Source organism: Podarcis tiliguerta (assembly GCF_965153285.1).
Source record: "Podarcis tiliguerta genome assembly, chromosome: 12".
NCBI classification, from domain to species: domain Eukaryota; kingdom Metazoa; phylum Chordata; class Lepidosauria; order Squamata; family Lacertidae; genus Podarcis; species Podarcis tiliguerta.
Genome location: NC_139545.1, coordinates 38,507,563 through 38,530,187, shown reverse-complemented (window position 1 = coordinate 38,530,187; position 22,625 = coordinate 38,507,563). Strand labels below are relative to the sequence as shown.

The window sequence follows — 22,625 nt, the reverse complement described above, 5'->3', positions numbered from 1 at the left end:
GTCTCGAAATGTGTTGTGCATTTTATTCTCCTTGCTTAAACTCAACTTTTAAGCCATTTTGTAAAAAAATTAAAGCTGAAAAATAAAAATAACTGAGCAAAAATCCTGACCCAAAAGATGTCAATGGCAAGCATTCCCCACAGCATCCTCCATGGGGTGCAAGATTCTCCCCTAAGAGTGCCTGGGCTTTTTGCCCCCTGTGGTGATCAATGAAATAATTACAGGGAAACAGATTTAATGAATTCTTTTGTTTTACCTAGAAGCCTCTTTGCTATTACTTGTATTTGGCCCTTTTAAAAGCGCAGACTGAACAAGACCAGTTAAACTGGCAATCTGTTTCTCCATTGCTTGCATCCTCTCTCTGTAAGACAAGAGAATCGTTTGTTAAAGCCAAATGTATTTAACTTTCAAGACTTGATTTCTTTTCTAGCTGAACGAGGACCACAAGATTAGAAAAGGAAGACACCATGGAATTTGCTCAGTGCCTCCTGGCCATTAATTTTCATGTACCTTGTGTGAGAGGAAGACCAAACCACCACATCCTTTGTCAAAGTGCTGTATGGACTAAAACCAACATTCATTACAACAGTCACAGCTGCCCCTTATGATCTCTCTCCCTGCCTTTTATGATCTGAGCTAACTTCTCAGTTCCCCCACTACATTCTGATCATCCTTTCTCTAGGCTACTGTAGCCTTTTTCTTAACAGGTCTTCTCTCCCTCCTGCTGCGTCTCTCTGCCCCCTCTCTCTGGAAGAACCGGAATCTTCTTCCTTGCGCTGTGTTCTTTGCAAGCGTCTGTACTGCTTGCCTGAGTTTCTCCACCACCGACTGCAAACTTTGGCTCTTTTAGAAAGTTCCTCGCCTTTTTACTTGTGGGCTATACTTCTTCTCTCAAACTCCTGTAACTCTCAACCTCCACTCCATAAGTAAACTCCTCTGGTTTGGGCTTCCTCGGTCCCTTTGTGCTAATCCTATCCTTTCAACATGCAATGGCATCCTCTATCCTCGGCACTGTGTCCGGATTGTCCTTCAGCAGGATCCAGTCCTTCAGCCTGCTGGAGGGGTCAGCCCTGCTTCATGGACCAAAGGTTCTCCACCCGTGCATTAAACAAACAAACCAAGTCATCTTAACACCAAAGATCCATAGCAGATCAGGCCATTTCCTAACACCTATAATGAAGCGGGTGGCGCTGTGGGTTAAACCACAGAGCCTAGGACTTGCCGATCGGAAGGTCGGCGGTTCGAATCCCCGTGACGGGCTGAGCTCCCGTTGCTCGGTCCTTGCTCCTGCCCACCTAGCACTTCGAAAGCATGCCAGTGCAAGTAGATAAATAGGTACCACTCTGGTGGGAAGGTAAACAGCGTTTCCGTGCGCTGCTCTGGTTCGCCAGAAGCGGCTTAGTCATGCTGGCCGCATGATCCGGAAGCCGTACGTCGGCTCCCTCGGCCAATAAAGCGAGATGAGCGCCGCAACCCCAGAGTCGGTCACGACTGGACCTAATGGTCAGGGGTCCCTTTATAATGGCGTCTGGGTCAGCTCTGTTTGCCGGTCCAAATTAGAAGCATCCCCCCCCCCGCCCATCTCTAAACCACCTTAGTATTGCCTGACTTTCTTTTCAACTTAATAGCAGCCAATTCTTGTTCCTTCTGCAGGTTTCCCATGAAAACCACTTATTGAATGACCCAGGCCTCCTCTTGTCTTCACCTCATTCGCCACCTGACTCTTTCTTACAGCACATTTGCTATCAGTCTCTGAACTCTCCCCTCTTTGGTCATTATTTTAGTTCCATTTAAAGTCGAAGACATTATCTGCTCTGTCACCAAATGGATCAAGATTTGTTTTTAACATTAATCCCCTTTGACAGATGCTTTTGAACAAGTCCTACGAGGAAAAGTGATCCTTCCAAGTAGATGGGCAACTTGTACAATTGTGGATCTATTTATAGTGTGGGCTTATTCTATGGCTTAAAGTACAAAGGTTTACTGTGCAGCAGAATCGGTTATTTCAAAACCCAAGCATCACATTAGACATCTTATGTAGGCAGGCCTTCCACACACACCCCATAGCTCAGTGGTAGAGCACCTGTTTTGCATGCAGAAGATCACAGGTTCAATACCCATCATCTTCAGGTAGAGATGGAGGAGACACCTGCCTGAAAAACCTGGAGGGCTGTTGATAGCCCATATGGACCACACTGAGCTGCATGGACCACTGGCCTGACTCAGGATAAGGCAGCTTTCCATAAGTTTCTATCCAACCCTTTTGTTTTTATCTCCTGCACTTGTCTGTTTTATTAGATTGTTTTTGATTTTTTTTAATTGTGTTTTATTTTTTGTTTCTAATTGTTTTCAGCTGCCTTGGGTGGCGTGTAGTCATCTCAAAGGCTGGGCATTTGTTTTAAAAACATATGTAAATACATAAATTAAATACGTCGAACCAAGCACTGAAATTATGCTGCTTTTGAAAATAGGAATGAAAGCAGGAAGGAACGGTTCAAGCAGTAGCTACAGTGGGCACTTAATATGCAAACTGAATGGGACTCATTTATTTGCTTCTGGGAGAGCACAGAAATAACCCAATCACAGACTTATATGTGGATTAGAAAACAGTTAACTTTTGGATTGCACACTTCCCTGAATTTTGTGGCTCAAAAATGCAAAATAAAATGTGTCTGTTTACATCTGAAATGTGTACAAAAATGCATATTATAGGGGAAAGCACACAACAACAAAAGCCCCTTTTGTGTGCAGTGTGAGCCAAGTCAATTTAATGATCATGACCTACAAGACCCACCTTAGCTGGGGTTCCCTTTGAAGGCTCCTTTCAGGTCAGCATGCAAGATCCACCTAGCTGAGAAGTGAGATTCTCTGAGTGCTAGGAGCAGTCTCTTCTCTGGAATGCCTTTGCAAAACAGGACCACCTTAATCCACATTTTCAGGAAAGGGGTGTGAATCTTACTGCCTTGCTTCTGCTCGGGCCAAATCAGCAGGAATCATTTTAAAGAGCAGTACAAAGTCACACCGTTAGCATGACTGCCTTGCAAGGAAGCCTGAAGTTGGCAAGGGTGGTACAGAACAGCCAAAATAGCAAACCTGCACCCTTCCCCAAGGAGGTTTCTTCTCCTAGCTGTGAACTGCACACACTCATCAAGCTGCACAGTGACCTAGCAAAGCAGAAGGAGTCTTGCACACTTTCCAGATTTTCTGGGCAGAGTTGTTATTCTGTTCCAAGACTATCTTCTTTCTCTGACTGTCCAAAATAAAGTCTAAAAGAAGCACAATGGATACAAGCCTGTGTCCCTCTGGAGTCCAATAACAGAGCACTGTGATACTTCCTTTTGTACAGGCAGATGTCTCTTCTTATTGTTCAATTGAAGCTCTGTGTGAAACAAGCTTTGTCCTGTCTTACAACTAGCCTGAGGTCATTCAGAACAGGGCATTAGTACAGGTTCCTAAATTGATCTCTACCTCTCACTCTAAAATTATCTGAGCACTGCTTATACGTTTTTTCCTTCTCCCAGAGGCACCTTTTTTTACTTTCACATTGAAGAGGTGACACATCATCATCATCATCATGCCTGGTGCAGGCATAAACCAGAATGCCAGTCATAAAAATCTTCCATTCAAGTTCATCTGCTTCATTAGTCTACGTGTGCATTAAATATAGACAGATGATGTACCTTAGGGTGAGCAACTTGGAGGAGTAGCACTCTCACACATATATTATTAAGGAAGTGTTCCAATTATTTTATACTATAATGAAAACTAAATTGAAGCTCTCTCAGAAAAAGAGAGCGAGAGCGAGAGAGAACAGACACATAGCTCGGGGTGGAGGACCATGTTTTGCAAGCTGGAGCAGAATTTTGGAACTGGGGAGGGCAGCCCTAAATGAATTCCTCCAGTTCCGAAAAGCTGAAGCTATTACAAGCAGAGCCAAACTCTCCCCTGAACCTCAGCTCAACTTGTAATTAAATCTTTGGGTTCACATCTTCTCCATTCCGCTATTCCTTCACACTTGGGAAAGGGTTAAATAAATAGCTCCCACCTTCTCTCTTTAGAACTAACCACAGTTCCCCGTGACATCCAAACTCAGGGAGCTGTGGTTTGTTCTAACTATAGCTAGTTAACTAAACCAAGCCCTGAGTACAGACCTCTTCTTCGCTTCACTTGAAATAACTATTGTCTTCTAGAACCAGGTAAAGACCACCACCAAGGGATAAATCATGCAAGGAAGGCATCTGCCTGCCAGATTGAATGGCTAGCCTGGAAATCTGTGGCTAAGTCAGAATTAGCTCACTAGTTTGGGACCGCTTTGCATTTGCTATTTTAAACTGCGACAAACCAAATTGCTTTTATGGTTTTAAAGTTAAGACTTCAGAGGCATGGTAAACATTTCCGAGGTTAGACAACAGACTAATCTGTGGAAATGGTTTTTCGCTTTCCGAAGAAGCTTCTTAAATGGCCCCATAGCCGCAGAAAGTTCTTTTTCTAAAAAGAAAAAAAAAAGCAGGAAGGTGGCTGCATAATTTTACTAATGTGCTCAATATTGCATCTGAACCACAGGCTTTTTAAATATATATATATATATTCAGAAGCACCATTATGAAAATGGTCTATTTATCACTGTCAATTTCACAAGAATAAACCACTCTTGGTCCTAAAGTGAGCATTTAGGGGGATTACTTAAAGGCTGTGCAGCAGCTTACAAAGTAATAGCATATTCGACTTCTGGGACCTGTGGGGGGAGGGATTTGTGGTTAGGAATGAGGCACGGCTGGACAAGTGACTGTTGCTGGAGACACAAGCTGTTATGATGGCTGTTTCTAGATTAAATGCATGACGTGTTTACAGCTCAAAAGCAATTATCTCTACCTCATATAATCATTACTGGCACAATAAATTATTATTCATGATGTAAGAAATCTGGAATTAGTTACTAGGCAAGGAAAGTGGCAGTCACCCTGATGGTCAAACTGGGAGCAATGCAGATCCCTACTGCCTGCCACCAGGGCTACTGGTCAGAGGGCAGGACCTGCTGGTTTTATCAAGTTTGTACCCTATTAGTATAACTCACTTGATTCATGAGAATCGAGTAAAAAACACCATGGATCACACCATTAAGATAAAATAAATTTCTATAAGTACAGCTTGTTCTCTCTCTCTCTCTCTCTCTCTCTCTCTCTCTCTCTCTCTCTCTCTCCTTCCTTTTATTTATTTGCTTTTAGCACCAAGAAAGGCACAAGCTTGTGCACAATAAACAACATATTATTTACTTAACAAGATAATAGGATGGATCCAGACTTAGTCATACTTAGTTCCCATGTTTAGGGAAGTTTTTAATGTTTGAAGTTTTATTCTGTTTAATATTTTGATGGGAGCTGCCCAGAGCGGCTGGGGAAACCCAGCCAGATGGGCAGGCTATAAAGTAGTAGTAGTAGTAGTAGTAGTAGTAGTAGTAGTGAACCCATCGAAATCTATGGCACTTCAGTTAATCATCAATAACTTCAGTCCCACTGACTTCAGTGGGTCTATTCTAAGTCAGAATCCAACCCGGTAAACAGGGTTACAAGAATATCTTCTCTATATCACATAGCCATATGTAAGCACGTCAAGAACAACGGACGCATAGAGTTGAAAAACTGCCAAGGGTCCCCTACAAAGCCTAGAAGTGGACAAGATGCATCCATTGAATGCACCCCTATAGCTTGTCAATAGGCAGGATGAGCGAATATGGGCCACAGGGGAAGGGCTCCCGTTTCTCGTTTGGGTCTTTTGAAGCTGCCACACAAGACTAATAGGCCACAGTGATGAAGGACATGGGAGAGACTCAAATCTTACCTGTCCTCCAGCTGTCACATGACACACACTCATCCAGACAAAAGCCATACCATCTTGCTCTGCCTTACCTGGTCTCATTCTCTTTGGGTATCACTGCTGATCCATAGCCAAAAGTTTTCTTGTCAGGTACCGACGGGACTACCTCAGCCATGTTGGGTAAGCCCATGACATTTCTTGGTTTTGCTTCTACGAACACAGGTGTCCCTGGGTCTTTCTTAAGGGACTGGCGACCTGGAGACGACCTCTCAAGGTGAATGGTGTGAGGAGACACTTGGGAGTTGTGATGGGCGTGAATGTCTACCATCCGAACATCAGCTACTCTGTGAGGGGAGGCAGGAGGAGTTTTGGAGCCCAGGGTCGGCAGGTGGCTGTCGGGGTATTTCCTTGATTTTTGCCGGTACAGCGACTGCTCCATGATCTCAGGCTGCATAGGAGGATTACAGTAAGTGCTTGAAGACCTCATGGTGCTACGATGGTAAGCAATGATGTGGTCAGGAACGTCAAGAGGGTGCCCCGCATGTGAACCTGCGATGCTCATCCTGCCCTCGTGGTACAAGTAAGGGTCAGCGTACAGCCCCTCGTTCCGAAAAAGAGTAAGAGTTTTGCTGCCCATGTCCTCGTCGGGCTTCACATCCCTTCTTTCCAAAATGGCGCTGGGGCTCGGTGAGATGGATCTCGAGGCTGGCATGTTTGAGAGCCTGTCCCTGGGAATGGTGGCGTTGCCAGGGCCGCCGACTGGCCTGGCAGTGCCATAGGGGATCCTGGATGGGGAGGGAGGCATGGAGTGGGGCACTGGCGTAGCCGGTGGAGAGATTGGCAGTGCATGAGGGGGATGCGCAGTAGATCCTGGCCGAGAAGAACTGGGGAAGATTTCTCTCTGCATCTGTAACACAAAGAAATCCACTTAAGAGGCACGCTTCTGGGTTATCCTAGGCAAGGATGCAGTGACACAAAATTAAAAATCAAATTTTGAAGGTCAAAATCCTTACCTATACTTTATCTAACTCTAGAGGTATAGGTAGAATAACATACAATATTCAACAATACTAAAGAGCCTTCCCCTCATTATTTGTATATACACATACTAATTCATCATTATTTCCAGTGCTTTTTCCCCCCAGCCGGAGCATGGTTCTGGTACTTCTCAGGTGGGCACCATTGCGGGCCAGCGACTTACTGTAACAACTTCATCGTGAGTTCCGGAACTTATTATTCTTGGGGCGGGGGGAGCGAAATGATTATATCAACATTACAGTGGCGCCTCGCAAGACAAAATTAATTCGTTCTGCGAGTTTCTTCGTCTAGCGGTTTTTTCGTCTTGCGAAGCAACCCTGTTAGCGGCTTAGCGCTATTAGCGATTTAGCGGCTATTAGCGGCTATTAAAGGCTTAAGGGATTAGCGGATTAGCTGCTAAAAGGCTATTAGCGGTTTAGCGGCTTAGAAAAAGGGGGTGGGGAGCGAAAAAAAATCTCAAGACTCGCAAGACATTTTCGTCTTGCGAAGCAAGCCCATAGGGAAATTCGTCCTGCGAAGCGCATCAAAAAATGGAAAACCCTTTCCTCTAGCGGGTTTTCCGTCTTGCGAGGCATTCGTCTTGCGGGGCACCACTGTATTCTGATTTCAGTTAACCATTTTGGTGAGTTCTACCTAAGCAAAATGTACACATGAAGCAACTTTTGGCACCATCTATTACAGTTTTAAGAGACAAGACGTATGGACAAGTGGGGGTAGAAGGAGGGGGAGGGATTTGTGCTCCTCCTGTGCAATGTAGAAAAATGAAGCAAATGGTGAATCTAAAGGTGAATCCCAGATATGACATCATAAAATGATCCACGTTTGGAACAAGGCTTTGTATGAAAAGGCCAATTAAGTTGGGGGTGACCTGCATCTAGACATGTGTTCAAAATCATTGCCCATTAAACCTTCCCAGTCAGATAAACAGCAGCCAGGCACACCCCATGTGGTTACGTTGAAGGTTATATGGGTAGAATGACACTTCTTTATGGGGTGTAAAAGTGGACACTGACTGCCCCACAGCTGTTCCTCTGGTGCATAAGCCGCCACCAAAATAAGATGTATAGTTTGCACATCCTGCAAACATGGTGCTCCACTGAATATATCCAGTATGAGGTTCAAAGCACCTGCACAATTACATTGAGCTCAGATGCCTCTGACAGCCATGGAACTTAGGAGGTGCCACACGTTGGATGGTGACCTTAACTAGGAAAAACCATCTTTCCACAATTTAGGGACAGGCAGAGGATGTTACCCACTGAGTAGCCGTCACAAGGTGCTCTGCATTGCTACCAAAACAAAGGGCTGAGTTCTCTCCCTTCCCCACCTACGAGTTTATTTTTCATTGTTTTGTCAATTCCCAAGCCAGGATATACATAACACCGGCTCCTATTACACCCATCTCCACAGCTGGGAGTTTGCAGAGGCCTCTTTTTTGTGACCAGAGGTCAAAGAGAGGGTTTGTATCCTTAGGCACCAGAAGAAGGGGAAGGCAAGTAGCCAAGCAACTTCAAAAAGTAAGTAGGAAAATAAGGCGTGGCAGGAGGTGCAGGAGATAAAAACAAAGTAGAAAAGTAGAAAAGCAAAACAAATCAGTCTACCAAGATATATACACACACACAAGTCTATAGCTTAGGGTCTTTTCACACATTATGTAATGTAAGCCTTCGCTTTCCCACTGAAAGTACAAATTGCCTTATGTGCTTCCCCTTCCCCAGCTCCCTTCTGGCCCAACCATAAGGAGAACAGAAGCTTTCATTTCTATTCTCAATTAACCACAGTTTAGTGTGTCTTCCAAACATTGTTAATGTTAAGCATAGTTTAAACAACCTAACTTCACAGCACAATGGTTTGAAGCTGCATTCTTTCAAGCAAACCGTAGTTAAGATTAACCCCCATTTGTCATGTACAGATGACACAATAAGCTGCAGCTTATTTATTCCTTCCAAACTAGAAGGAAAGGATTCTGCTCTTCCTCACTGCTGTGCCATAGGAAGAAGGGGCATGGCTCACTGGCTCATTTTTGCCATTATAAACTATGGTTTCGAGTGAGGTCTGAATCTGGCCACACTATGTGCTGCTTCATGGGTGCATGGGGTAGTGTATGGGGTGTGAGGAGGAGGAGGAGGAGGAGGAGGAGGAGTACCTCTGGTGGGGTACACACCATGCTCCTTTGGGGTAGTTTATCCACCTTTGGTTCCCACTCTGCATTCAGCTTTCACCTGCAGCTTCTAGAAGCTGTCAGCATGCGACAGCGGCCGGCCACATCCTGGGAACAGCTTTGACTGGCTGGATAAACCAGGTGAGGGTAGCTATAGGTCTCAAACCCTTGGTGAGTTGGAGACTTCCCCTGCACGCGAAGACAGGCTCCAGTGGTCTACCACTGAGCTACAACAGAACATGGCTGCTCTCCTTATTCACCCAAGACAACATGAGTGAAGAGACTTCTGGGAAGACACTGGCAAGCAGTGCACCTGATATGAAGTTATGGCTGATCCCAGCTTCCCAGCCTAAGAAACAAGCAGAGGAGTATGTGAGTGTTTCCGACTGCTTCCCATGAAGAAGTGTCTTTCTCCTAAGAATTTCATCTTGTGTGAAATGGCGCTAGCCAGATGACCAGCAAATCTGCAGCCCAATCACATTCAGAGGTTGCTTCCTTTTATGCATTTCTAACTGCGTATGTCACATAGCTCTTCCTGTTGAACCTCTTTGGGCATTTAGTACAAGTGGCCTCCCTATTTATATTCTATATGATACACGCACGCATACACACACACACACACACACACACAGGCATTTTGTTAACAGTAGCTTACATTTTAATTTTTTTATTATTCCATTGCTTTTTAAAAACAGTGTATGCCTGCATCCCTAACCAACTCCTACATCTGCATATTTGGGTCAGGTGCTGCTCTTACATACATTCCTTAACACAAATAAATTGAGTGCCCCTGCTGCACTGAATATCCCACCAGGAAAGCAAATCACCACAATTTATCATCATATTGAAACAACTTCATTTCATACCAAAATTCAAGTAATCTGTAAATTGCAAGACACAGAAGAGCACCCCACCTCTCTATTGCCTTAAAAAGGCAGCAGTACATTATTTTTTATTATCTCCCAGGTCCACAAAAGGAACTCTCGCCTGCAAATATCCCCCTCAGACACAAATCTTTTAAACCACGCTTAGTTATTATCTCACAAATCCTTCCGTTATTAGATGCTGATAAACCAATATTAAAAGAAAAAAGCATGCAGGCAACATTTCAAGCCAAATATTGATGTTTGCCACTCCGATGTTTCTTCCTTTCCAAATAATAAAAGCCACTTACATTAATTTAATTAGCTCTACTGCTGGAGCAATGAGATGGTTAGTCTGCATTCCACATGCTACCGCTCTTTTTTGCTTCCCAGATTTTAAAGATTCGGTCTAGAATGAGATTTTTAAAATATGTATATAATATATCCTTCTTGGAAAAGGCTCTTGTGTGTGTTAAGAAAGCTCCTCAGTCTCGCGGCTTACATGCAGTGTGGGCCATTCTTGCTCTACTTGATTCTCTAAACAACATTGCTTCAATAGGCTAAAGTACTTTTCCACATGACAAACCTTCAGTTTCTCCTCCCTCTAGAAATTAGTCACTAAATACCCCTCCCTTGTCATGTCATCCAGTCACAAACTGTGCAACATACCAGATTGCGCCTGAGCCAGTGAATTAAGCACACGTATTGAAATGCACAGATGATACCAACTTGGAAGAGTCTATTCTTTCCAAGGAGAGGAAGCAGGGAACAACCACAAGACTTTGTTTTGGAAAGAAAAGAGAAGAAAAGTGAGGGGTGGGGGATGGAGAGAAAAACCAATGGGAAATATCCCTATAATTGACTGCAGAAAAAGGACACGATCTTAAACTGCTTATGTTTTAACAAGGACAAGATGCTGGAAGCGTGAACCAAAAGCCCACAGCCTGTTTATCGGAGCAACTTAAAAACCACACACATTATGCAGAGCCTGGTTCACTTGCAACCATTAAATGGATGAAATGGGAGGCTGTCTTTAGCTGCACCTGGGCAACCCAGGAGCCTGTCTACTAATTAACTAGTTACCTTTGCTACTTTGCCAAGTTGGACTTTGGGCAGCCGTCATAAATCAATTCCGTTGCTATCCGCAGAACATTACACATGCAATTAAGTTGGGCTGGAGGGGAAGTAAAATAAAAATGCAGGCGTAAAGCGTTTGTTTAGAACAAAAGCTGGGTTAGCTGCTTCTTACATGTGGAAACCGATAAAGGTGAAAGTGCTTGCACTAGGTATACGTACACAGAGAAACACTTAATCATAACCCACCTGCAGAACTTATCGCCGCAAGAACTGCACATTTAGTGTAAACGCACTGAATGTTAGATGATGAGGTGAATTTGCACTCCTGAACAGAGAGCAGCACTATGGAGGATGGGCTTATCTCTGGTAAACAGTCACTGAGACACAAAAAGCAAAACCTCTTGTTTTCAAGGCTCCCATATGCAGATTGCCAGATGTTGGGAATTAGCAACAGGAGGGCTATCACAACTGTGCCCTGCTTCTGAACCTCCCAGAGGCAGCTGGCCGGTCAGTGTTAACAGCCAAAATGCTGACTTCAATGAACTGGTGGTCCAACCTCAGCATAGTAATTATTACATCTTCATTGGCTCGTTGAAGCATTGTTGGCAACTTCATTAGAGGCAGCAAGTTTGCATTAGTAACACATTACACCAGTTTGATTCTCCATGCGTTGTTCATTTAAAATGATACTGCCTGCTATTTCAGAATGGGAGGTTATTCTCCTATTTCCATCACAGAGTTACAATTTCCAGGCTGGTTTTTGAATCAATCCCCTTTCCCAGTGAATTCTGGGAATTATAACTCTGTGGGGAGAATAGGGATGTCTCCTAACAACTCTCAGCACCTTTTAGAAATTATAGTTCCCATGTTTCTTTGGGGGAAACCATGACTGTTTAAACTGGGTACTATAAGCATTCCTCTCCATCTCTTGAGCAACATTATCCTTCTGGCTAGGTTTCTAACAATTATCGCCACTCAACAATTTCCACTGCTTGACTCACGCATGCTCCCTTTCTGCCACTACAGTTCCAGCCTGAGGTCACTGGGCCCACAGGAGCCAAACAGCAGCGATCGCAGCAAAGCTGAAACCCAAACCCAGTTGGAAAACACTGGCCCTGCCTGTTTTATAACCTTGTTACCAATAACACATGCAGCTTAAGTTTGCACACACAGAGCTGTTTACACAAATACACCCATAGGGCTATGTCACAATAAGGGACCTGTTTCTTCATTGCTTTTCATCAGGACGATCCTGAATAACATACCTGAAGATGAGCCAAGCCTCACTGCAGGAGGGAAGCCGCTGTTCACATTTTACAGCTGCATGAGCACTGTATGGGAGCAAGAGTTAAGTGGCTCAGCCAAGGTGAATAAGCATAATGCCCTGCAGCTCATTAGGGACCAGTATTTGTGCTAAGTTAGATGCACACTGGTGAAGTGGTGGAGGTGGGCATGCCAAGGCCAATACATGGGGTGGGGTGGGCTGCCCAGCCAAGCCGGTCCTTTTCCATGGGTGCAAATTGAGTCTGGTCTGATTTAGAATGAACTAATCCCACTTCTTTCCCTCCTTCACACACTGAGCACCAAGACCACTCTGGGTCTATGAGCTTGTGACCTGCAGGAACTGCAAAGAAGGCAACCTGTGCACCGTTACCCAGCTCTTGCCAAAGCAAGAAGACCAGGGAGACCTATAAGACCAGCAAGCAAGCCCTTGTACACCAACAGATCAGATGCAACTCTCAGAGCCTGACCCATAAATAGACTAATAGGTCATGCTTGCTCATTGGCTTGAGCAATGAGAAGATTTTCTCAGACCCCTTTGGTGGTGGGCATAGCCAATCTTCACTGTCGACCTAAAGCTGGTGAGTATGACAAAAAGGTCAGTATTAGAGGACCTGCTTTAAGGGACGCGGGTGGCACAGTGGGTTAAACCACAGAGCCTAGGGCTTGCCAATTGGAAGGTTGGCAGTTCGAATCCCCGCAACGGGGTGAGCTCCCGTTGCTCGGTCCCTGCTCCTGCCCACCTAGTAGTTCGAAAGCACGGCAAAGTGCAAGCAGATAAATAGGTACCGCTCCGGTGGGAAGGTAAACGGCATTTCCGTGTGCCGCTCTGGTTCGCCAGAAGCGGCTTAGTCATGCTGGCCACATGACCCGGAAGCTGTACGCTGGCTCCCTTGGCCAGTAAAGCGAGATGTGCACCGCAACCCCAGTGTCGTCCTCGACTGGACCTAATGGTCAGGGGTCCCTTTACCTTTAGAGCACCTGTTTTGCATGCAAAAGGTCTCAGGTTCAACCTCTGGCATCTCCAGGTAGGGCTGAAAATGTCTCCTGACTAACCCTGCAGAGCTGCAGTGCTGAGAAAGATGGACCAATGGTTTGGTTCAAGGCAGCTTGCAGAGCTGCTCCTAAGCTTCTGAATAATATTGTTATGAGTTAGAGGGTAATTCCTGGATATAAGTAAGTTAGAATTCAACCAGTGCTTGGAGTATTAATACGGGCTGCCAGATACTGGACTTTGCATGTTAAAATACAGGTTAAACCAGCTTCCCATGTCTAGTAATCACCTGGGGAGACGGGCCATTAAAAGAGGACAAAGGAAGCAAAGACTCTGTGCCAGCCAGCAAATGGGGGGGGGGGGGGAGAACCCCTACCCAAGCTCTGAGATCGCTAGTCAGAAAACAATGCCAGAGTTTTTGTTAGGAGGAAGTTTCAGGATTATCAGTTGGCTGTGATGTGATTGAGGGGGGGGGGGAGGACTCCATCTGTTAAGTAGCAGCAAGTTAAGAAGTGGGTGGTCAGGGTACAATGTAGGCAGACAGTTTGAATCCAAGGCTGCAGGAATGAGAGAAACAGAACCCTCTTGGAGCGTAATGCTTTGAACCCCTCCGTGGTAGGCTCAGGTTGTACATATGTGTAAATAAGCCGTACATCATAAAGACACCACAGTCTCCGCTGTGGCTCATTTGCAAAGGAAACGTAGACCCTGGGTAAGCGATTGGAACTCCCTGCCATCTTGCCCTGCTGTGGAAATTGGGGGTGGCGTGTATCAGTATTCTGCACTGAATAAGCCTTGGTCATTGTTTAAGCAGCAGAGACACCAGTGTTGCTTCCCTCCCTCGCCTATGCCCAAATGAACAATTGATGTACACTCAAACACACACAGTCTGCAAGTATTCTGAGGAGTAGCCTCATGTTCCAGGAGGAGAATGGCTGAAGGGTCAAGAGCCCAGTCCCAAAATATCAGCATGTGTGGTGCTGTCTCCATGGAAACTGGGCTGTGGATGTCACTAGCCTCCTTCACTGTGCTTTCGCCCTAGCATAACAGAGGGGCCAGGCCAGGTCAGATCAGATTCTTTGTGCAAACATATGCAGGTCAAGCTTTAGAGTGCCAGTACATAGATCTTAACATGAAAAACATAAGGGAAAGCAAGAATCCCGATGCTAAATCATGTACGTTGTATATGCAATACGGTTCATGCCTCAGGCATGAACGCACATACTCCAATTGCATGCATGGAGCCTTAAATACGAACCAGGGCTACATGTACAAATTAAGCAAGCTAACCATGACTCACCTTGTAATTGTTTGCATTGTTCTAAGCTTGTACAGAGAACTCTTGGCAAAGTTAGGGGACTTTCCAGAATAAAAAGCTCGGAAAGGGTGCCAAGACCAGGAAAATACCCTGCTGGTCTCCATCCTTCTCAAAACGTATCTTGGCAAGGGTTGGGAGTAAGATTGTTAGTAGGAGACAAGATGAAAAGACAATGGCAGTACAATTTGGAGCATAATTTGCTCCAAATAATCCTCTTCTTTTTTGTGTGTCTGGTGGCCACCATTTCCAAACTGGCCAACATGCCCCAGAATAGCACTTTGTCTGGGACACTGTAGAGGTTGCAAAATGGTGGCCAGGTTGCCAACACAGCTGCAGCAGCAAAAAAAAAAAAAAAAAAAATGTGGGCAGCAGGGAACATGGGAGAATGAAGCTGAACTACTGCCACTGCTAACGGTGAGCCACATCCCTGCAAATCTGTTGGAAGACTTTTTCTGCCACCCCTAGAGAAAGTCAGTGGAATCCTCCCTCCTCCCCACTATTTATTCGCCTATAAATGGGTGGGGAATTCGACTGAACATTTGCACGCCGCTCTAGAAACAAGGCAGGCTAGCTCCCAGTGCATCGAGGCCAATGGAGGGAGAAAGAGATTGAGAGAGAGAGAGAGAGAGAGAGAGAGAGAGAGAGAGAGTGCTTCAAGGCTGGCACTCAGAAATGTTTCGTATCATTTATAGAATTAAACTTGCTTTATTGTTTTTCTTCTTTTTAAAAAATATTTTGATACAGCAGTATAAATAATGCATGAGCTGATGACTGGCTGTAATTCAATCTCACGGTTCTGATAATACATACAAACCACTCAAGCGTCACCCACCATTTTAATTACTTTATCGGGAGCCCTCAAGCTCTGTCTATCTTGCCCTGCAATATCCTGAATTTAATTAATTCCTATTAACTAGTTTTGAATGCTCTAATACTGAAACCAGGTCTTCTCCCTCTTTGCCTTCCGGCTTGACACACATAGTCCAAAGTGGGAGGACAGGGCACCATTCTGGATGGCTGTCAAGGCCTCAGGGGCTGTGAGGAATAGGCCAGTTGGGGAATAACATTAAGTCCGCAGAAATGAGATTCAACCCTGAGCACTTCGTATTTGCTGGCCTGTTCTAATTCTCCCTTCTCTGCAAATATCTCCATTAATTTCCTGGATGCACCGCAGACTTCAAACTCACTTGTTTCCGCTTCCACTAGCCTGTGAAGAGGGGGAGGGAGAAGGGTTCGCAGCACAAGGGAAGTAATGGAGGGTTGTTGAGGAAGGAGAAATGACAGCAGTGGAGGCTTTAATCACCTGCTTCTTGGACATATGAAGAGGCTGATAAGCTGCTCATGGTCTCAGCAACTTTGGCCAACCGTGACCTATCGCAGAGCTTGGGTATTTTAAAGTGCTAAAAGCCCCAAGGACTGTGTGCCAATAGGGGAAAACAAACAGAAATATGTCATGGGCAACTGGCACCATGGTTATGGCATCAGTTACTTTTAGACCATAGGTTGCAACCGTAAAGAACAGGCAGATTTTGAAATTGCACAGGAGTTTCCTTGTTGTCGAGTTAAACTTGTCCGAGTAAGGACTTTAGGAAACATAGCGAGGATGGCTTTAAAGATCTCAGTACTTTTCCACTAGCTCAGAAGTATTAAACAGAGACACCACACATGTGTGAGAGACACACAGAGATGGAGGCATGGTGGTTCTTTAGTGTGGCAGCAGGACTAGGCTGTTCCTTTTCTCCACCTTCAATGACATCATTTTGTGCTCCACATACAGCACTGCATTGTTAAAGAATGGGCCACGCAGTTCAGTGCTGCCCCATGAAATATTGCTATAACCATTCATCCAGGATGGACATGGCACAGGACACAACACGCAACAAGAAGATGCTGAATCACGTGGTTCATTTTCATGGATGCGATGCTGCCCATCTTGAGCTTAGCCCATGCAAAAGTGGGTTTTGGTGGCAACCCAATTGCTCACTGCACATTAATTAAGCACCTAAACTATTAGATGTTCTTCTATTTTTATTTATTTTAAAGCAAGCCCTGTCCTTGGGCTCAGAATCTAATCAATGGAGCTCAAAATTTGATGCCTGCAAAAGGGGAAGCAGGAGAGCAAACAAGGTACAGTGGTGCCTCGCAAGACGAAAAGAATCCGTTCCGCGAGTCTCTTCGTCTAGCGGTTTTTTCGTCTTGTGAAGCAACCCTATTAGCGGATTAGCGGATCAGCGCTATTAGCGGTTTAGCGGCTATTAAAGGCTTAAGGGATTAGCGGATTAGCTGCTAAAAGGCTATTAGCAGCTTAGTGCCTTAGAAAAAGGGGGTGGGGAGCGAAAAAAAATCGCAAGAATCGCAAGACATTTTCGTCTTGCGAAGCAAGCCCATAGAGAAATTCGTCCTGCGAAGCGCATTGAAAAATGGAAAACCCTTTCGTCTAGCGGGTTTTCCGTCTTGCGAGGCACTTGCCTTGCGGGGCACCACTGTACTCTATTACGTTCTGGGCTCAGTTAATAATAAAGTTTTCTTCATCGTACACTCATGAATATGTATCTTAAACAGCACAAGAGTCACTAGGGTGGAGTGGAGGGTGATTTATGATTTAAGGAGCAATATAATTCCTTTTTTACTCTAGAGGGCCACATCACGTATGGTCCATTATCATATATGTGTGTATAGCTAGATAAATAGATAGATGTGTGTGTGTGTGTGTGTGTGTGTGTGTGTGTGTGATTTCTTAAGTTTACAAAAATACATGCGTTGTCTCTTTTTCAAGTCTCTGTTTTCTACAGATCAGTTTCATTTGTTGTGAGACATGAGTGTTACATACAGTGTTGGGTTAGGAAGAAAATAGGGGGAAAGGGGGGGGGGAATGGTAAGTGGGGTGGGGTCGGGTGGTTATGCTTCTAACTAAGCAAGCATTAGAAGTCACCCCAGAACTGACCCTACTAAACATCTTCCAAGTTAATAATGCCCACTCACACCATAAAGAGCTCATAACCCACCTACTCTCAGCAGCCAGACGCATCATAGCCAGACACTGAAAAGACCTGTCGGGAGTAAGCATGGACCAATGGTATCAAATAGTAGGGGAAATAGCCTTATTAGAAAAACTAACCAACAAACTGAAACTGACACAGGGACAAATAGAAGAGGACGCCTTCACCCCAGTATGGTTCCCCTTTATCACATATACATCCCAACAAGACAGTGACAAGAATCTGCTGACAGCATACAAATAAATCTGGCTAACCTGATCCAAAAACACCCCCCCCCCCACTCACACAAAAAAACTAATCTCATTACAGCCAACCAAAGACAACCAACCACCCCTAGGCCACCCCCAACCTCAAGTGAATAGTAAGAGAACCCACACAAGTAATGCTGACACAAAACACCACATGTACACTAAGCCGAAGAATAGAAGCATATGTTTGTATATTTGAACATGCACACAACATATTAAATCAGCTTGTGGGAGGGCCTCTAACTTTGGTTGGAGCTGTAATGCTAGGGAAGCCCTTAACACTTTCCCTCTGGCCATCTTCCTGGTCTAACCCTGCTCCAAAAGCTGCTATTAGCCTCAAAGTGGGAAGAACATGCAGAGACGTGTATTTCTCTGTATCTTCCTTTCTGCTACAGAACTATCAACAACTCAGGTGGATGGAGACGTATATATTTTAGATAGTGTGGGGAAAGAGCACAGGGGAAGGGGTTAAACACTCCCTCCCCCCAGGACCACTATGCGAATCAAGATCAGTGCCTTCATCCAATCATGTGTGTCATTCATTATATTTTATTTGGTCCAGAGCTACAAAAACAAAGAACTACTAGGAAAGGGGGGGGGGGGATTCTGCAAGAACATGGGGTGCCAGACAATTCAGAACATTTTTTTTTTTTTTACTTTTAATGAGCCAGGTAAATAAATTATCAGCAAATATAATACCAAATTCAAACACTTTTTTAAAAAAAGAAAACTATGGCATTGTTTTAGCTAAGCAAATTGTGTCATAGTGTCCAAGTGTTCTGTCACTATGACAAACTTATCCAGAACAAAGAACATGGCAAATATTCTGAGACACAAAATCTATGTGCCCAGTTGTGGAGAGAGAGGAAACATTTGAAGGCCCAACCAGTCACAATCAGGGATTGTGTGGTCTTTGGGAGTACAGAGGGTGCATTAGCTTGTTTACATGAGAACGTTTCAAGATAATAGATCCTAAACTCACTTCATTCTCAGCTTTGTTTACATGACCCAGAGGCCAACATGACTGAGTTGAAAGCCAGGAGATGAATTCTGAGTCACCTTGTTATTCATCTCCAGACAAGGGAGTCTGCTTACAGCAGCAAGCATGTTATTCCTTGAGGTGGAACCCCCATTTCCATAGAAAAAACGCAGGGCAGAGCAACATATTACACATTATCCCTGCTGGCAGAGCCTGGTGGAAAGCAACAAAACAGAGCATTTAAAAAGGGGCAGGCACGGGCAGGGTTGGATCAGCTCGGAATCCACTGGATCCCAAGCTGCTCTCACAGCCAGAACCAGCTGGCATTGAGCCTGATCCTGCCACCTTTCACTGCTTCCTTTGTCTGTGGCTGGGTTATGCTGTATGGCAGCAGCAAGGGAACGGGATTGCTTTCTAAAACTGTTTATACAAGCATGCCATTTTTGCTAAATGGTTTTAAAAACACAAAAACAAACCTGGCATTAGTGAGAGAACATTTTGATTTATTTTTTTAAAGAGATAAGTAAGAACAGTTGCAACCACCCACGGGGTGCCAATTGGCACCTGAACTCTGCTTCTTGAGGAACAACCGAAACTGGGAGAGGAGTATAAATGTTTAAATTTACCAGCGGCTTGAATAATCACACGTAACGAAACTTGACAATTCCTACTGGGAGTGCCTGTGGGGAGATGAAGGGATGTTGTTGTGGAGATGGTTGTGCTCCTGTAAGGAAGCCTTTAAGACAGAACAATGGTTTTCTTAAACGTTGACTCTCAGCACAGCGGGGGAAGAAGCCCACCTGGTCAGCACATGTGTCTGCAACAGGAACCTCTCCCGACTGGAGATGTTGAAACAGATGTTCTACATGCGCTTGTGGCTAAGTAAATGTGCAACTGCTAATCCAGCTCTGATTATTGACTGGAAAACCTCGACGGTTCTAAAGTACTTAGATTCAGCCTCTCTGACGTTCATCTGCCTGTGTGCAGCGAGGCACAGAGGGAACAATAAGCGCCTACTGTTTGCTAATCTTTTTATGTCTTAGGAGCAATCCGGATGCTTCTGCAGCACCATAGGTCCTGCTTCCCTGGTGCGTCTCCTCATGCAATTTGAAGGTAAAGGAACCACACGTGTGACGGGTGCGGGGGAATGTCGCTCCTTATCAAGATAAGGGATAGAGAAATCAGTGTATTTTACAGTCTATGTCACCTCCTCACGTGCTCACTCAAACATCTCTTACAACCCATTTCCACATTAATTTACGGTGGCTTTAAAACTGCACAAGAAGTTGCATTTAGATATAAATGTTTTGTTTTTTTAAATACCTGGAGCCAAGAATTCTGGTGGAACCTTCCCAAAAGTGTAAACGCCACTAGATAACCCAATACAGCACAAATCGTAACCATGTCTACTCAGAAGTCAGTCCTAGGGCAGTGCTTTCGGGGTTAAAAACGAGGCGCTGGTGCTCATTATCTTGATAAAAGTGAAATGGGTGCCAGCACAAAATGGCTGTCATGGCCAGTGAAATAAAGAAGAGGTGACAGCACTTAGTACTGCCACAAAGAGAAATCACTCTGCTAGGTAAGTGGGGTTAGGACTGCAGCCTAAATTCAACCCCCTGCTTTGTATAGGAAAATCAAATCAGGCCAGTTCACACCTGAATTCCTGAAGTTTGAGTTCCTTAGATGTTGCTTCCCACCTATGTACTTCCATCCTCTCTGCATTGCAGGATGGGAAGAATGAATCAAAGCTGAAGCAGATCTCAGCCTGCAGTAGGAATTAATACACTGGCCTTTATAGCTAATATTCTGCATGTTTGCTCAGAGGCAAGTCTCACTATGTTCAGTGGGGTTTCCTCCCTAGTAAGCATATATAAGATTACACTCTTAACTAGGGTTGCCGGGTCAGGAGCATCTCAGACCCTGAGATTTCAGGGTCCAAACCTGAGACTTAAGGGTGGCCGCTGGTGGCGTCATGGGGTTAGGCGCTGGAGATGGTTCGGGAGAAGGGAGTGGAGGAAGGCAGAGCCGCCACCACCCTGGCCAACCGACTGTCTGTGCTATCATTTGCAGCCAGATCCTGCTGGGTTGAAGCTTGCAAGCTTCATGCACAGCATTCTTAATAATAATAACAAAGATTAAAGGCACTCTCATCCACCTAGTGAATCAAGCCTTCCACCTGCTGCTTGGAGGGGGCCAGGCAAACATGGAGACCTGGAGGTCTGCCAACTCTATTTCTTACTGTGGACCACTCCAGCAATTCAATTTCCACTAACCTCAACTATTTTTAGTAGAAATACTTATAAACTCATCTTTCCACTGATTAAGCCAACAAAATTATTAAAGCCATTAAAACCACGCATTAACTAAAAATCCTAAATTTAAACAAAAAGATGGACGGAACATGTCTTTTATTTCATACTCCGGAGAACATTCATGTCCTTAAACCACTGGCGTCCACCTCCCAAGCCTACCTTTCTATTTGGGAACAGTATGTTCAAGGTAGAGTTTCCAAGAGATATTCCAGAATGAGACAGAGAAAGGGCATCTGAAGCCTTTGCAACGGTTGGTAAGCACATAATTTGTAAATGGATGTGAACTTTTATAGCCCACTGATTCTGCAGCTCGGCTACAGCTGAAACAGTCCACTGGCATGGCTGAAGCGGCATCTTACGCAAGACAAATCCATCTGGCTCAGCTGCCTGCCAGCTGCAATCCCATAATGACTACTTACCCGAAACACATCAGGAATGTAAGCCTGAGCCAAAGTAGATGGCCTTGTGGTGGCCAAAAGGACGGCAGGCAAACATGTCATCCTGCAGCCATGATGCCAGACCTCTCAACCTTCTCCCAGCCCCCAAATTTCCTTGCAGCACATGGGTTTCATTGAGCAACACAGCCAGTGAAAGTTTTTAAGGGCATGAATCATGTAGGCCTGGACTACATTCAAAAATAGCTATACCCAGACAGCACCCAGTGTGACTGAGATCCAGCGTGGTGCAGTGGTTAGAGTGCTGGACTGGGACCATTAGAGACCAAGGTTCAAATCCCCACTTGGCCATGAAGCTTGCCAGGTAACCTTGGGCCACTGTCTCTCAGGGTTGCTTGTGAGAATAAAATGGAGAGGGAGAACCGTGTATGAGCTCCTTGGAGTAAAAGTGGGATATAAATATAATAATAAATAAATAGTCCACCATGATGCTGCTGGCATGTTTTTTTTGGAGTATGGCTTACTATCCACAGTGAACCCAAGCCTCTCAGATTCAGCCTCTTAACTACAAAGCCCCACCTTGTCCAGTTCCAGGCCCCCTGTAGGCAAGTCTCCCTTCAGTAGAAGTACGGACTTGGCAAAGAACTCTTAACTTCTGGCTCCGCCTAAACTCAAATCCCCCCTGGTTTACTATCCCTAGTACTTCAAGACTCCCATAAAAGTGCCTGGCTTAAAACTGTCTATCAAAAACTTCACTCTTGTGGCCTATCCCCACAACACCTACTCACTATGGGCCCTACTAAAGCAAACAGTCTAACTGGTCAACATCGAAAAGATATCGAGCATCAGAACAACCTGGCCACTATAAGGAAATTCTGCCCTTGGTATGTTCATTTTCCACCTCTCCATTTTGATTCTCTAGCCCCCATATCTGCAAAAACTTATTATCCCAAAATACAGACGTGCTTTTACACTTGCAAGACTGGATGTTTTGCCATCTGCAGTACTTGAGGGTCGATTCCAAAAGATCCCACCTGAGAAACGTCTTTGCCGCTATGGAGATGGTAGCACCAAAACAGCGGCACACATCCTCCTGTCTTGGTCTCTCTACAAAGACCTGAGGAACGAGATCATAACCCCACTCGT

At 44.8% G+C, this 22,625-nt stretch overlaps 1 protein-coding gene across 46 annotated transcripts in view; it reads right to left on the bottom strand.

Annotated features, from left to right (window-relative positions):
- KIAA1217 overlaps positions 1–22,625 on the bottom strand; it is a 358,062-nt gene that overhangs the window by 36,040 nt on the left and 299,397 nt on the right. For 34 of the 46 annotated variants that reach the window (XR_014503649.1, XR_014503650.1, XM_083406004.1 and 31 more), the window contains 2 exons: positions 5,907–6,721; positions 257–361 (listed from right to left, as the gene is read on the bottom strand). Coding sequence is in view for 44 of the 46 variants with exons in the window: in XM_083406004.1 (XP_083262130.1) it covers positions 257–361; positions 5,907–6,721 (920 nt within the window). In the remaining 2 variants the exon portion in view is untranslated. Of the gene's footprint in view, positions 1–256; positions 362–5,906; positions 6,722–10,187; positions 10,389–21,243; positions 21,333–22,625 lie in introns of those variants that run through there. The other 12 variants (XM_083406011.1, XM_083406019.1, XM_083406039.1 and 9 more) reach the window with 3 other exon arrangements.